Source organism: Thermobia domestica, chromosome 2 (genome assembly GCF_964235325.1).
Source record: "Thermobia domestica chromosome 2, izTheDome1.hap1.1, whole genome shotgun sequence".
NCBI classification, from domain to species: Eukaryota; Metazoa; Arthropoda; class Insecta; order Zygentoma; family Lepismatidae; genus Thermobia; species Thermobia domestica.
The window spans coordinates 48,924,786-48,942,390 of NC_137455.1; the positions used below are offsets into that span (position 1 = coordinate 48,924,786).

The 17,605-nt window shown below is 34.7% G+C and overlaps 1 protein-coding gene across 2 annotated transcripts in view; it reads left to right on the top strand.

Moving 5' to 3' along the window:
* neb (kinesin family member nebbish) overlaps positions 1-17,605 on the top strand; it is a 194,969-nt gene that overhangs the window by 161,928 nt on the left and 15,436 nt on the right. For both annotated transcript variants that reach the window (XM_081741070.1, XM_081741077.1), the window contains 6 exons: positions 1,815-2,066; positions 3,077-3,313; positions 8,914-9,049; positions 11,029-11,190; positions 14,192-14,350; positions 16,503-16,643. In XM_081741070.1, coding sequence (XP_081597196.1) covers positions 1,815-2,066; positions 3,077-3,313; positions 8,914-9,049; positions 11,029-11,190; positions 14,192-14,350; positions 16,503-16,643 — 1,087 coding nt within the window. The remainder of the gene's footprint in view (positions 1-1,814; positions 2,067-3,076; positions 3,314-8,913; positions 9,050-11,028; positions 11,191-14,191; positions 14,351-16,502; positions 16,644-17,605) is intronic.

Here is a 17,605-nt window from a genome sequence, read left to right on the forward strand (position 1 = left end):
GAATGCAGAAAACTTTAGCATTTCTTTATTATTTGGTATAATGCATTGTCAACCCTAAGTCTAGCGAACGGGTTGTTCCCAAGCGTCAGTAGAAGCGGGAAGCAAGCAAAAAGTTGTCGTAAGAAGAGTGAGTGGAAGTCATCGTAGGAAGAGCATTGTGTCGCTCTATTAATATAAAGAAGCATGAAGAATACTTAAATCTGTAAGAGGAATCTTACTGGTGTGTGGAGCTAAAAAGTAAACGAATACCTTCTGGACATGTAGCACCCTTTTGGAGTCAAGAAACTTCATCAACCAGAGCTTCCCGTACTTCCCCATTCCCCTTGTCATTATTACGCAGTGAAAGTCTCATCTCAATGCGAATAGTAAATTTATAGTGCAAGTGATATCTAAAACAAGGGCTATGTTTCTAGTGTTCGTATATAGTGTGCGCATATCTACACTTATCATGCAGTATTAAGTGTTTTATTTTTCATTGTTTCGTCTATTCGATTGCATCAGTGCAATTTCTTCTGTTTGAGCATTTAGCTCTGTAAAGTGAAAATTTTGTGTGTTGTTAATATATATTTCTTATTCCGCTCCGTACCCATATATATTCATATTTAATAAATAAGAGTTCACCTAAGGAAATATCGTCTTCATTCATGTGTGTGAGAATCCCTGCGAGCAGTCGGCTTGCCAGTTACGTATATGTATGCGTGTGCATACGCAAAAGTAAGTGTAATACAACCTGAGTCTCAAAAGCACCAACGTTGCTCATGTCAAATCACTTGTTATATTTCAATATTATCAATCTGCGCCTGAACAGAGTATGAGCCTGGACCAGAATTGTTATCAGCTGTTTTCTTAGGGAGTTCTTCGGGAGCCAGCACCCAAGGGAAACGGTAGGTAGCACGAACATGAAATAAATGCAAGGATAGGAATGGCAAAGAAACATTTAAAGAGAACAAAAATTGATTGTGTGTGTGTTTGAATAAACTGCGAAAAAGACTCGTTAAACCTTTCATATGGATCATTGTACTGTCTTCTTCTTGTACACGTCAACCATAGGTTGGTGCAAAAACATGGACACTACAAGGAAGCAACGAAAAACAATTAGAGACTCGGATCGTGGGTGTGAAAAATATAGAAAATTAGTTGGATCAAAGGAAAACCCAACGAGAAAAATATGGTAGAAAAGTAGTTTTTGGTACCGAATTAGTTAACCCGTTAGTGCATGAAGTAAGTTTTGTGTACAGTTTGTTATTTTAGGCAAGTTTTACAATACTTCAAATATCTGTAATGAATTCTACCTGTTATTTTGACTGTAGTGGGTAGGAGGCGTCGTCCGAAAAATCGAATCACATGCACAGGAAACACTTTTGAGTAATATATTTTACCAATATTTTTATAATAAAAATTACTTTATTCTTCGTACAATGTTAATATTTGGTTACTTTGGTTAAGTTTTAGTAGTTGACTACAAATTAATATTTATTTACCAGTCATGTATTGAAACGCTAACTTATTGTCCTTTCAATAACAGTGGTATTCTTTGAAGAATTTATAGTGTAAACCTGAAGTTGCCAGCGTTTCAAAAATATTATCACCCTCTCAAGACTGATAGAATTTATAAATGTTTAGTACGGGGAAAAAATTCCCTATACTACAAATTCAAGGATTGAAATAAATATTAAATATTGTATAGTATTGATACGGAGAACCGTCGATTATATAATATTGTATAGTTAATAATTTATTTGTATAGTATTGATATATTTTGTTTTTTGCTGTTCTCCTTATCAATACTAAATTTTTCGTTTTATTTATCATAGATCATGGGCCGAAAGATTGGAAGAAGCTGAAAAGTGTAAGTCAGCTAAATTTCAATTCTTGAAAAAGTGCGGCGTTGCAGTGAAACTAGATGAAAGTCAACCATGTTTAGTGAGCCTTGCAGACGATCCAATGTTTTCAGGAACATTGTTATATGTATTGCCAGAAGGTAGAATTCACGTAAGAGGAAAGCGTGGAAATGATGAAGGATCAGAAATCGTATTGTGGGGTCCACTAGTAGCAGATGAGCATTGGTAAGCTTCAAAATATTTTTAACCTCTATGCATCTACTCGATATTATTTCTTTGTCCTCGAACGTTTCCTACGGAGTAAGTAACGACTCAGCACATGTGTTTATTTCCGAAATGGAGGGGTAGAAAGAAGTATCTGAATATTCCCTCAGAGAATAGAGATTGGGTCTATCGTTTGAGGTTATTTCCGCAGTATGGTAATCATACTACAAGTACAAATTTTGTAATGAGTAGGTGTTAATGGGGATATCAAATCCGATAATCGTCTCAGAAAATTAATATTATAGTCGTATGTACAGTTCGACTATGATAAATTAAAATTAAAATTCTTATTGTTCGTTTCAGGTAAGTGAAGACTTATGCACCAGTAACTACATTGTTCCCTTGGAACTTATTTTACTATCTCATTTATTATAAATGTATGTTCAGTTGTAATATTTACTATAGGTGTTATTTGTTAATCATAGTGAAAGTTTCAATAAAACATTTAATGAATTTATTTATTGCAAAGTTTTAAGATCGGAAATTAAATCTTGTAGAAAGTGAACGCTATTGGCTTTTTTGCATACTTCCAATAATTGCAACCTATGAAATTCTGCCCCTCCCCTCCCCCCTAATTCCAGGAAGATATCAGGTAAGATGACCCGAAGTAGTACTTGAATATTTTGTTTCTATTATTGTTTCGATCAAAAATGACTTACCTGTATGAGGAAAACATATTTTGTAACTTTGCAGTGTTGTACATTATTGTATGAAGAAAGTAGAATGGAGTCATTACAGAAATATGACTATCTTATGAAAACTTGCATGAATCATTAAAAAAAAATCCCATTATATGCGAATATATGCTAAATTATTTTTTTCTTTCCCTAATTTCAGATTAACAATTAAAGCCAAATTTATTCTTGAGATGTTGAGTAACTTTCTAATATATTTAAAGGAGGATGTAATTTTGGCTATTAATTTGGCATAATTGTAAGATCACAGTTACTAATTTTCTTCTTTTTTTTCAGTGAAATAGAGAATGTAGGTGGAAATTTGACTTTATATCCTGGCTCTGATGCTGAAACATTTGTGAATGGAAATATTGTTACTGATCCTATTTCGCTGTATCATGGTGACCGAGTTGTCATTGGTGGCAATCATTTCTTTAAAGTAAACAATCCATATAATCGATCAGGAAATCCTCTATCACAACCGATTGATTTTGAATTCGCTCGTGAGGAACTGTATCGGATACAAGAAGAAAGGTGAGTGTTGTCATTGTTGTTACAACAAAAAATTTTCTACACAACTGATTAACAATATCTACATGACTGCGTAAGTTGTTTCTACGCAGCTTAACAAAATTAATCGTGAAATACCTTCGATACTTATGTAAAGGGCATTAAGTCAAAATAATAATAATAAGAAGAAGAAGAAGAAGAAGTTAATAGTACCACTGATACTATTTTGAACGTGACTGGAAAATTGATTTTTGTGCACAAGCATCCAAGATATATATTTATTGCAGCTACAAATCTTAAACTCCAGAATTCAGAATTAAATTTTAAAATTTTGCAACTAACTTAAATACAATATTTTTACATCTTACGTTATAAAGTTAAGGTCCTGGGACTAATAAGTTTTATATATGGGTGGTGTAGAACCAGAGTGGACCAAAAGCCATGAAGTAGAAAACGGAAAAACGTAGAGGTAGAATTTCCACTCTTATGAGCTGTACTGTAAGTTTTTTTTTTTTTTTTTTTTTTTTTTTTTTTTTTTTTTTTCACGATAACACACCACTTTACGAGTGCTACAGCGCGTTCATTCTGGCAGTACAAACAGTGGGCCAACTCAAGAATCAGAAAATATCTCAAAATAGCTGAAAGTGGAGTTGGTTCACTCTGGTTCTACACCATCCATATATAGGGCCTGAAGATGTTTTATCTACGTTTCTCGATCTTCAGCTTCTTCTTTTAACATCCAATATTTTCTTCAATTTTTGAAATCATCGCTCAGTTGTTCTTCTTCGTATTCTCGCTTTCCTTCCATCTTTTCTTCTATGGCGGTATGAAGAAGACAATTGAAGGGTAAGGGGTAAAAAGAAGGAATGCTACAAAACTGCAGACAAATTTTTGCCCCTTTTTACATGGACATTTCTACATGTATGCATGCTTAGTATATACAGTCAAATAGTACCAAGAGTCACCAACAGATAGGACAAAGCACCCGTTAAAGCACACACATGGACATTCCTTGTTTTTTCCACTTACCCTTCAATTTCTTCACAAGATGTGTCCAATTCAATTGGCCTTTCTACGAAAGATGCTGGCTAGAAGTGTCCTTTTCTCTCCTATCCGTTTTAAAACATCGTTTGTTCTTTCTATCTATTCTATCTTCATCTTCCTCCAACACCACATTTCGAAGCTCCCTATATATTTCACCTCCAATCTCCGTAATATCCAAGTCTCTGAACTATACAATCCAATACTCCATATATATCAATTTATCAACTTCTTCCTTAGTCCAATATTAAGCCTGCTAGTTAAGAATGATCTTTTGTTGTTAAATGCTGCTTTCGCTGTGGCAATTCTTCACCTGATCTCTTTGGTACTGTAAATGTCTGTCTTCAAAATACTTCCCAGATATTTGAAATTATCGACCTCTTCCCGCTAACTTTGTTCTACTCTGATCCGTTCCACAGATATTTACCTGACCTTCGGCTTTTCTATGTTGATTTCCATTTCATATTGTTTCCCAGTATCAAATATTCATCTTGTAATCCATCTTTGGTTTCAGCCATAATAACTGTGTTATTCACATACCTGATCTCGTTAATGATCTGCTCTCCAATCTTGAAATCTCCATTAATGTTTCCAATTCCCATTAATGTTTCCTTCATTAAACATTCATTGTAAATATTCAGTAATGAGGCGAGATATTACATCCTTGCCTGACACCCCTTCCAGTCTTCACACTATTGGTTTCTTCTTGATTCAAACGCAACTTTACTTGTTCTATGTACAGGTTGCGAATGAGTCAACGATCTCTCCAGTTGACCCCGATTTCTTTTCTTTCCAGTGTGGGGAATAAGGCTAATGGTCTGTGATCGCTGCATTTCTTTGCTTGGTTTTCCCTGGGTAATGCAACCATTGTAACATTAAGAAAATCTTTGACCACTCTCCACTCAGGTGAATCTTGTTAATAAGTCAGTACTTTTACTGCATTATCTCCTACTTCCTTGAGTAAATTTGCTAATACGTCGTCGTCTCTAGTGGCCTTCCTCCTTCGTATGTCTTTGATACTAGGTCCTTCTTCTTCATCATCCACCTCTTCTCTGCTTTGATCGCAGTATCTTTTGGAGTGGTTCTGGTAATCATACAGATCCTTTATGTATTCCTCCCACATTCTAAGGACTCTTTGATAATCAGTGACTACATTTTTATTAGCTTCCCCTCCTAATTCTTGTGCTTTCTGATACATCAGATCATATCTTCCCCGCAACTGAAGTTTTTCTTTTCTTCACATATTTCTTCCATATACTTCTCTTTGGGTTTGCCCATCTCCCTTCTCAATTCATTCACCCTTCGGTATTCTTTGATATTCGTGGTTTGCATTCCTCCATCTTCTTAAGTATTACTTCAGTTATTCATGGTTTCCTTTCCATTTTGCCAATGTTATTGTGAAGCGTGTCTAGTAGAATCTATTTAACTTTTCCCCAATTATTTTCTACCATATCGCTCATTGCCTACCATGTCACTCATTGCTCAGAATTTTTCTTTAATCTCTTCTTTCACATCTCTGTCCATACTTCTTAGTCGCTTTAGGTTCCATTTTCGATGATTCTTCCAATTTTTCGCAATTGACTTTAACCAGGTCTGCACTTCTACACTATGAGATTGTGATCCAATCAATCCGGATCAATAGCGGACGTAATTTGTGTCCGGTAGTGTCTTCACGTCGCGTACACTATTCCTAAAATGTTGCTTGACAAGAATGTAATCGATTTGGTAGCGTTTCTTATCTCCTGGACTTTTTCAAGTGTACAGCTTGTTTTGTTTCTTTTCTTAAACCACATATTAATCACCACTATATCATATTGCCTACAGAGCTCGATAAGAATTTGGCCCGTGCGTTTCTTCTACCTAGTCTTCTATTCACAGCTCCTTCTTCCACTACACTATTGAAGTCTTCTATTACTATGGTCGGTTTTTGGCATATATACTTGTATTATCACAATATCCACTGGCTTTGCACTTAGCCCCAGTGCATTAAAATATCAAGCGTCACTGCGGCATTCCACTTTGGTTACGCTTCTTGCTCCTTCATTCCTCATTGCTATCGCGACACTATTCTCGGTCTTAACGCCACCCGAATAGAATATTGTGTAATTTCCCAATATTATCTCATCTTTTCCTGACCATCTCACTTCGCTCAAGTTCAATTATTTGCTTTCCATATGTCCACGCTGTTGACCACCTTGTAGGTCATCCGCCTTTTGGGACAGTTTCCCCTTCTAAGAACAAGAGGTATCCTGACTTCTACCCTTCCATCTGCCCTCGGAGGAAGCCGTTGGCACCTGGTAGAGGTTGACTCCTTATTCCGGGAGTCAGTCGGTCCCCATCTACGTTGACTGCCTAAGACGTTGCCCGCTTTCTCCTTCGAGGAGGCGTAGGCCGGGATTTTCCCTTTGCTCAGGATGAGACTGAAGGCATTCCTCAAATCTCTCCATTACTTTTAGAAAGCACCTCCTCACTTTAAATGGACATTATTTTGTATCTTTATGAATTTATAGATTGCTATTGAGTCAAGTTTATTTGTTACATTAAGGTGAGACCTTTCTTTTAAATTATGTATTAATTCAAATAGTTTTACTTGTAACATAATAATACACATTAAAGACGAAAGACTGTTATTTTTAAACCCTTTATCTCTAATGTAGATATTGTGAAAGTTTTTATTATTAAACATATGTCAGGGTTTGTCGGACTATTTTCAAATTATCATCGCAATGGTTACAGTATTGAGGGCTAATTTCAAAGAAAAAATATGCCGCACAGAGCACATTTTTGGTCCCCTACAGACCAATTGATGAAAAACTCCAGTTTACAGAAAACAGAGTGGTTGATATACTGTAGTGTCCAGATCCTAACGAGAGAGGTCCATTTAACTGTACACTTAAACTTTTCTTCTTATTTTGCTCCAGCGAAATAAAAAAAAAAAAAAAAAAAAAACTGCAGTTTGCTGTAGCAGAAAGACCGACTTAGGTGCATACTAAAGCGTTCTAGATTTCTATGCAGCACCGTGGAGTCTTCGTGTTAACCAGATCGAAGAGGAATAAAGAACCACGAAGCAGTTTCACTTACTTTTATAAGTTCGTTCTCATCGGATCACCTTGAAATATCGTCTATGTTCCGAGAATCTGTTGTTTGTATTGCTTCTCAAAGGAATCGTTCGCATTTTTCCTGCATCTTCTATATTTTAGAACAAATAGTAATTCCAATGCTAAGCGACAATACAAGCGCTTGTCTCCGTCCATGTGTCCTTGTCTGTGTTGAATTAACGTTTAAAGACATACATACAAATTTATAACATTGAATATTAATATCTTCTTCTGTAAATAATCTGCCCTATAGTTACACTTCTCTAATCGATAGTTGGTTCATTATATCTACGAGGGAGTTCTAAGCTTTTCAAAATGTATTTACAGATTTTTCCCTAGGTAAAAGTGATGAAAAAATGTTTTCGTACAACCACCAATATCACAGTAGTTTCAATACCGCTGCTTTCTCCAGTCATAATAGGTTCCCAATACTTTTCTCCGAAATGCACTAGTGTTGATATATACTCAACTGGGTGGTACTAATTAGAGCGTGGTTTTCAGCGCCATTATTTCAGGTGTTCTAGACCGAGTTCGTTATCTTTTAATTCAGATAGTTTTCCTATTAACTCAATTCGTGAACACTCAGATTCAGTGCTTCGATTAGGACTACACCCGTCCTAAACATTAGGCTACACAGGATCACGTATTACATATGTCAGACACAAATTAAATTAATCGATGTTTTTAATTTTTGGTGGATATAAATGAAACCTCTATCATTCCTCGTGCTTATATAAGACCTTGTTTCCGAGATAATCAAGTTACAAAAAAAAAATTGAACGTTACATATCCGTGTACTTCCATAAAGCAAATATTCAGTAGAAACTACCACATGATAATTTACTTGGCTGTTATCACTTATCAGGTAGTTATATATTGTGCTTTAAAGTATAGCTTACGAATAGTTTTGAGAAAAGTTTCATATTCGAAATTAATTTTGCTTCTTGACGACTACACTGATGATCTATAAAGGTAAGCAAAATACCCATTCGCGAATAAGATAAATGAATATTTTTCATCCAGAGGCTGAAAGTAAATTTTGAGTCAAAATACTAAACATTTAAATTACCGCGAATAATATGATATTCATATTTTTCGACTTCATTTAAATTGTTCTATTACAACAAGTGATTATTGTATTAAAAGGAAAGAAAGGTAATAACATATGATGGGATGATTCATTCAATGAGTCGCAGATAGAGGCATGATGTATGATACCACAAACTAAAGTAAACTATGTTAAACGTGTTAGATTAAGGTAGCTGAAACAACTGGAGAACCGTTTTATTCGCGAAACTTTCTTTGCAGCTTTTGCAGTAATTTTAATTTATAGTATTCAGATAATTCATGAACCAAATTTTTAGAAAATTACAGTAAGCTCTGTTTATTTACTAATATCTATTAAAGTAATAATAAATATGGTAGTTGTGTCGTAATTTTATCTTCAGTTACTTGTAAATAAGGATTAATGCTTTTCTTTTTTAGGCTAAGATTAGAACTACAGGAAGCAAAACAACAGGCTGTTCAGGAGCTCGAACAAGCAAAGAAGGAAGCTGAATTACAACTGATGCAGCAGCAATCGACTTACGAACACCATCTTCAGCAGCTGGGTCATACTGTTGTAAGTAGTAATTTAAACTTGGTATGAAAAATATACATTCCCTATAAACTCTTTCTTTCAAAGTACAGAATTTTTCAAAAGTCATTCCCACATTTGAATTCATTAGAGTTTTCACTAAAATGCCAAAATAACGCCTTTACTTTTAAAACAAAAACAAACAAACAAACAAAAAAAAAAAAAATCAGAAGCTGAACTAAACCTCATTGTTTTATGTCATACGGCATTAGTTTAGGAATGTTCAGTTTTGAAGGTATCGTATGTCGTCAATAATGTCTTTTCAGGCTGAAAATATGTCAGATTATTATGATTAATTGTTCTGGTAGAGGTAGAAGCCCGATTCCGCTAGTTCTTAATTCAAGTAGCTTTCCATTCATCTCATGATTTTTACGTAAATTTTGATTGAGTTTACAAGCATTCTTTGTGCTAATCATCCCCCTCAATTTTTACATGGAGAGACGCCCATGCATAAACCTAAACTTTGTCGGAAACAAGGGGGAAAATTATTAATTGGACCATATTAGTGGCATCCAATCATCGGCAGTTATGTTCTCGTCATTAATTTCGACTTCGAATGTTAAAGGTTATGTAGATCGTCGGATTATGATTGAAGAAACAGGTCGTTTCAGATGCTAATTGAGTTCTGCAGTCAGTCACGTCGCACTAGCTCTACGATTCTTCACGATAAATCTCTTTAATGATCCGTAATCCTCTCATCAGAGCTTAGTGTCTGTTCACTATTCATATCCTCTGACGTCTTGCAACTAGTTCTGTATACCTTCATTACCATGGACACTTGCTCCAATTAATAATACATACACAGTTTGCCCTCTGAAAATCGGAAAGGTCTACCATTTTTCACTAGTACCAATGTCTTTATTATTGTACCCACTAATCAGTGCTATACTTACTCGCATACTATTATATTATCACCCAATACAGCACTAACATAAGACACTCACAGTGCATGAATGTTCAGTAGTATTAACTCACAAATATTACGTGTTGGGAGTATATAGGTGCTTTATCTTTCCTTCCACTTCTTCACCTTTTCCTATGTTCGTTTTAGAATTCTTTTATCTTATAATATTGAAGATTGTAGCAATTTGGTACCCAAAAGAGTCACTACAGCATAAAGTATTGTCACTTGGAAAGTTGTAAAAACAAACACAAGTAAATATTGATTGGACTTTAGGTCCTTTTTCAGCACCGAGGCTATATAAACATGGATCTAATTTTGAAGAGGAATCCAACAAACAAATAAATAAAAGACAATTTCACTTAAACCTTTTAACGGGATAATTCAATTTGAATCTTTTGAAACTGGCAAAAATTACAAGTGAGGCAATCTTATAATTGTAATTATATTCACAAAATGTATATGTGCTAAGCAAAGAATTTTCTTCTTCCTCCAGACAAAGAGAAAGACGGGAAACTGGACGTAAAAGGCTAATCAGAGCTCTACTTATTGTATTGAAGTTAGTTGTGGTATATAAAGAAGAAGTGACTGTAAAATTTGTATATACACGGAGTCTATAGTTCGATCAATAGTTTATTTGGGATCAATAGTAATTTAGAGATCTGCATAAATCCTAAACTTTATGGACTTCCAAAGAAATGCTTTATATTTTACATTGGCATGTAATGGTCAAGGTTAAAATCCTCTGTACTTATTCATTCTAATAATCATAATAATAAATCTTTGATACTTTCATAATTTATTTTCTATTCATTTTTTTATTTTTTTATAAATAAATAAATAAGTCTTCCGTACACTCTTGGTGTGCGTTTTTCCAGGTGTTCAAATCCTAGTGAGACTACAACACCTCGGATGAAAATCCGAGTTGTGTCATGAGTCGCACATTGTCAATAAGTCCGGTCACTCATAACCTCCGTGTTGCACGAAGTCATAAAGTACCAATAATATTATCTTAACAGAACAATCTTTTATAATATGTACTTACTTGTTTGTTTTTCAATAGGAAGAGCAGAAGAACGCTTTGAGTGCATTGGAGAAAATCAAAACTGAACTGGAACAACAAAAGACTGCTTTGGAAGCTGAAGTTCAGAATGAAAAAAGCAAGTGGCGGAATCAACCTGTACCTGATTTCAATCTTAGTCCCTATCAATCAACGTTTCTTACGGTAATTCTCTTTTTTGTATTATAGAGTAGTGTCCTGTTATTGAAACTTACATGTTCATATTGAATCACTATTCAATCCCTTCGATTCGTAGTATTACGAATGCTTTCTTTGATGTGCAGAAAGTGTGATTTTGAACAGTGGGTTTCCGATACACTGCTTACTTTTGTTGTGTTGTGAAACTAACTTACATTATTTTATTTAGATTCAACATTTCTATGTTAACTATATACATGAACGATTGGAGAAGAGCAAACGTTCTCATTTGATGGATCATGCAATTCCGACACCAAAATGAAAATTCTGCTGTAAGTCCGTTAAAATCTCCCTTGACCGAACTTCAGTATTACTCAGATCAGGTTCACAATGGCATCTTAAAACTAAGTGACTCATTTTACCATCGTCATTCCGTGTCCTCAGAAGTTTTCCCTCGATTCATAAACAGACTGACGATAGCCTAAAAATTAAAATCCACTGAATATAATATGGTGTTAATATAACTTTATAAGACACATATTTAAGCTTAGAATGTTTAGGTAATTGTCTCCTTTAAAGTTGTGATTATGAAATGTAGCTTTCAGTGGACGTAGACGAAGGAAAAACATCTGAAACTGGAATTAGAAAATCAAGAGTTTTTTGTGCATTATTAGAATATTAATAATAGTAATAGCAATAGCAAGGATGAGTTGCTTAATGATAGATACACAGAATTCGTGAGTTATGGAAACTCAAAATTTTCTACCAGATTATATACACAGATGTAAACTGTGCATTTTAGCGAGTCATATCACATAAATTCTGAGTCTGTGTGTTTCATAAACCATTAAAACAGGAATCCAAAAATCTTAAATTTGTTGTAGTATGCCTTACCTAAAGATACTGGACACTTAATATGATCATTTCTAAAAATTATCACGATCCCTACTTTCGAAGTCAGTGGGTTCAGTTACCGATGGAGCACACACGATTACCAATGGAAAACACGCTATTACAAATGGCGTTACTGAAATGCCGTTCTGTGCAAACCATTTCTTCAGTAGTGTCCACAAACTTCAGTTCTGTTGATTGAAGTTGGGACTCACTCAGGCAATGAGTTTAGTACATTCCTTTGGAGTCACTTCTGATTCATTCATCTATCCTTGTGTACTGCACAGAGTCCTGCCGGCAGCTCCACTGTTGGGTTATAAGCATTGTCATGGTATAAGTGAGACCGAGACCCTTGCGCGTGATGACTGGCTCCAACACCTTGTCTCGATACGCTTTTTACAAGTTTTCAATTATAATTCACAAAAATGCAACTGAATAGGTCGGTCACACTACATGTTTCATGAAACTTGACAGGAAGGGTAAGTCAATGTAATACCGCAGCTATCTCATGAAAATGTGAAAGTTTGATACATACAAACTACTGTCATTTTAGTGATTAAGTTTGCTCATTGTATATATATATATATAATATGTATGTATGTATATACAGGGTGTTAATGAACTACACCGACAAACTGTAAGAGGTGATTCCTCACATCAAAATAAGAAAAAAGTTCATATGAACCTATGGCGAAAAGTGCATAGTTTCAGAGCTATGGCTGTCCAAAATCGCGAAAAAAGCCAAATTTCAACAGGCCCTATTTCGAATTCCAGAAAATGGAAGGTGGTCCTTATCAGTGTAAAGAAAGCCACGCATACACAATCCAAAAGTCATATTTCGTCAATTTTTAATAGGTATACAGGGTATTCCCTACAGGGTGTAATTCTCAGATATGCTCTCAATAGACTTTTCAGATATACCCTGATTTCAAGCAGGGTCCAAAGTAGGCAAGAGGTAAGCCTTGACAACAATGGACATCCAATGCTTCGGAGAGAAGTCAGAAGTGTTAGAAACCGGCAGCTCCATGTTTTTTGTGTTCGAAATAGTGTCTGATGCAATGTATTTCGTCGCGGTATATTTCACGTTTTTTCACTTAAAAGCGTGAGAGAAAACATCGCAGCATGCTTTTTTCCGAGTACGAGAGACCGTGCTGTTGACGATCTTGACCACTTTCGACATCGAGCCAAAGGATTCCGTGTTCACTGTTATCAAGGCTTATCGTTTGCCTACTTTGAACCAATCATAAAGTCAAAGCATATCTGAAAATTCGGTTGATGGAATGTCTGGGAATTTCACCCTGTATGGAATACTCTGTACACCCACTGAAAATTAATGAAATATGCATTTTTGGATTGCGTATGAGTGATTTCCTTTACACTGATAAGGACCATTATCCACAGTTTCTGGAATTCGAAATAGGGCCTCTTGAAATTTGACTTTTTCGCAATTGTGGCAGCCATAGCTGTGAAATTGTGCACTTTTCGCCATATGCTTTTATTTTCCTTCTTATTTTGATGTGAGGAATCACCTCTTACAGTTTTGTCGGTATAGTTCATTAACACCCTATATATATATATATATATATATATATATATATATATATATATATATATATATATATATATATATATATATATATATATATAATGTTCGTGAAAAGAACTCTTCTGTGCCGATTTTCAGCGTAACACTTGCCTTTTACGAACCTCTTTCGTTTCAATTAAATAACTTATGTTCCTTCTAAGCTGACAGTTCTCTCCCACTAAGAAGCATGATAGGGATTGAATTGTATCTCCTCCATTTGAATTCTTGCTGCCACTGCTTTACAAGCTATGAATGATATCCACATACTTTGGAGATAACATGGCCTAGGACGGTCACCGATCGTTTGTACTTGTGAAACTCTAAGTGGTCTGTACACAACGTCCTCACAAGATTTTGGTAGATGAATTTTACGACCACTAGATTTTTATAATTGAACTAGCTTCTGATCTCTTTGTTTCTCACCAGATATTACAAATAGCAACCTTCAATACTAATCCTTCCCATCTAAGCAAACTGGTATTACTAAATATACATGTTAGAATCTCAATTATACCTGTTAAAGATAGTTTTAAACTCTTTCTCTTCCCGTAGGAAATTGAGGAAATGTTTGAACAGACTGCTGAAGCTGAGAGATTACTGTTGTCTGATGACAAGGAAAACAACACAGAATTAAACGGTTTAAGTCTGCACGAGATCCAGTGCATGCTTAGAGAAGCTACTCAATGTTGTAAAAACTATGACAGAGACTATGTAAGTAAATGGATACAATTATCCATCTATATTGTAAGCTTGCTTTATAATATGAATAAAACATAAATACTTCGATATTAATATAATCAAAATGTTTGGATCAAACTAGTTTTGAGAAAAAGATTATTTGACCGAAGTAATGTGCTTTTTATTTTTTCCTGTGTAATTAAACTTCGAATCTTCCCACACGATACTATTCTAATCTTTATTCTTTGCTAGAACTAATATCTCATTCATCTTTTCTACATGTAACTAATGATAAAAGCTGAGAATACCTTTCCTACGTGCTTCAGAATTGTCTGCTTCAAACCGCCCATAGCTTACGAGAACTAGATCTCTAAAACTTCTCGCTCTTGCTCCGAAGCAATACCAAAAGCTTAGATGCAAAACATGACTATTTTCGACTGTATTTTCAATTTTGAATACCCTAAGACGTAAAAGTAATTAGTTTGTCATTCCAGCCATTGTGAATCTTTCAATTTTATCTTATCAATTTTAAAATACAGCCCCTGTCCTTCATACTATATCCAAGAAACCGCAACTAATCTATCTATCTACATCAACAATGATCCTTCCTCTGGCAATACATAGATTTCTCATTTACTCATACATAGGCCATCAGGACTCAACCTTGGGGTGAACTTTTCGTACTTGCATCTTAAAATCCCCCTTCCATCAGAAAGAGATGAAAATATATATTTCCACTCTGTCTGCTAGCCGCGAGCTTGGACTAAAGTGTTTGTGAACGTCTCTACTCATTGTATCCTCTTCCGCCTGTTTTGCTCTTTCTTTAAAATAAAATAAAAAAAAAACTGAATAACGATGATCAGTTTTTTTAATATTATTTCATCCTTTCCATTATCTCATTTTTTAAAAAATTTACAGTGTTTTTATTTTTACTGTGTAGTTTTCTTCACTCTCATTGCTTTTCTCCCAATTGTCTTTACCCACATTGCTATTTTCATTACCTTCTCCATGCTCTTTTCCCATTATTTCTCAGCAGTAATTTACTGCACTTTTCTATACACCTATTCAGAGTGACCTGTCACAATCTCTTCCGCTGTAACATCCTTACATTATTTCCAAATTGTCCGACCATTATTTATGACTGCATGTTCTTTCTACTTTTTCTCTTGCTTCATATAAGCTCTGCCAACAAGACGATTGTCTTGAAAACTTCGAAAGTGATTGTATGTATTTTATCAGAGTTTTAATCCGAATTTTATCGTTAATTTAAGTTACAAAGCCGCGGTCGTCGCGACTCAAGAAAGACCATTAAAAAAAATCTTGTTTTACAATGTTACTAGTGTTTAACGGAAAGATATTTGCCCAAAGATTACACATATAGCACTCGATATATCTTTTGTGCTGAACAAAATGAAGTGCGCAAGTGTAAAACCTCATGCGTAGTTTTCGACAATTTCTGTTTAAATACAATATTGTCCAAATATAAGACATCAAATTGAACATGCTTGAGGATAAATTATCATGCGTAGTTTTCGAAAATATCGAAACAAACCAAAAATTATGTCGTTCGTTACCAATAGTAATTGAGTTTTATATTTTAAATCATCATTATTATTTTTCTGGAAGAAATTGTTCTTTATGTACTGCATATGTAGCAAAATATACTGTTAACAGTGACACAAGCACTCTTTACGCACATGCACATGCAAATTAAATAAGCTGCATGCATTTTGAAAAATATCTTCATAAGCGATAGTTTTCACTTTCGTTGTGTCTCCAGGTTTCTTCTTGATGTGGTTATAGAAAGCGAGATGTACATCTAACCGTGTCTAGATAAAATAGAATGTTTTGAATATTTCCAAAAGACAAATGAGATATTTAAAAATATTCTAATTGATAATAGTTCACAAACAGACACATCTGCTCAACACAAACGATTAAATGTACTGTGTTTAATGTGACTACAGTTGAAAGTTTTGTCAATTAATAATGAAATCAAAAGAACTTTCAAAATGAAACAAAAGATGCATTCTTGTGGATGACCAGGAAGAAAGAAACACAGACAGATCTGTTTAAATAGTACTATAGAATTTAAATTATTTATTTTTATGTATGAAAACTTTACAGGTTCATAAATGCATTTTTTTTTTTTTTTTTTTTTTTTTTAATTTATTTATTTGAAAAGGAGTTTCAACATCAGCAGATGCTTGGGGAGAGAGGACTTGAATCAAGAATTCAAGTAAGGAATAAAGCACAAAGAAAAGTTTCGTTGTGGACTTTACAATATTTTAGACAATGGCTGGACAAAGTGCGAGACATGGAGCAGGTAATGTTTAGTGAAATTTGAAAATATTTAGCTTGTGGTTATATTCAATTTGTGCTGTAATGCAAGACAATGCTTCATAAATAAAGTCAAATGCCTACCTTGCTTTCATTCGCTTGTCATACAATTTCTGAGTTAAAGCAGGCAAAACATATTTCATATTTCTTGAAGATAGATCTTAAATTAATAGATTGTAAGTTAAAAAATAGTTATTTGTTCTTTTTCGAATAAATGAAGATCAAACTTGTGTAAATATTAATGTAGCTCAAATGAACACATTTTGTTAAACATATGCCATGAACGGGCTCCTCCGTGACTAAATAGTTAGCGTTCTTTGGAATAGGGTTTAGTTCCCGACTGAAGCTCATATAGAGCATCATACGATAAACTACGTTCACTCTCCAAAGCACTAACAGTAGAAAGGAGCATTAAACTCCCATCACAACAAAGTAAGTACTAATCACTTACCTTCCATGTGACGAGGAATAAAAGTTGGCAACAGATAATGTACTTGCGTAATAGTCTCACAATCCGATATATGTTTATATCTGATAACATTGTTACACAACATTAAGATTAGGAGTTAGATTTTGGGGTTTTCGGCATCTATGGCCATGTTAGCCCGTCACGCATGAGGGATGAGGTCCCTGGCGATCACACTATCCGAGGAAAGGGAAGGAAGGAGCCTAGGATCTGTATGTTTGGTACCATCCCGGCATTTGTCTACTGTGAATGAGGAAAACCTTACTTAGAATGGCTGGCCTGAAGAAGCTTTTACACTTTTTCGACTGTGTCCCAACCGGGAATCGAACCCGGAATACAACATTAAGAGAGCTATACTATAAGCGCTTTCGTTGTCGATTCTTCAGATAAGAGGGAGTGGTGAACAACATTGTGTCCTTGTTTTTTTTTTTTCTTTCTTTCTTCATAGTTTTTACACATTCTCATTCCACCAATTCTTTCAT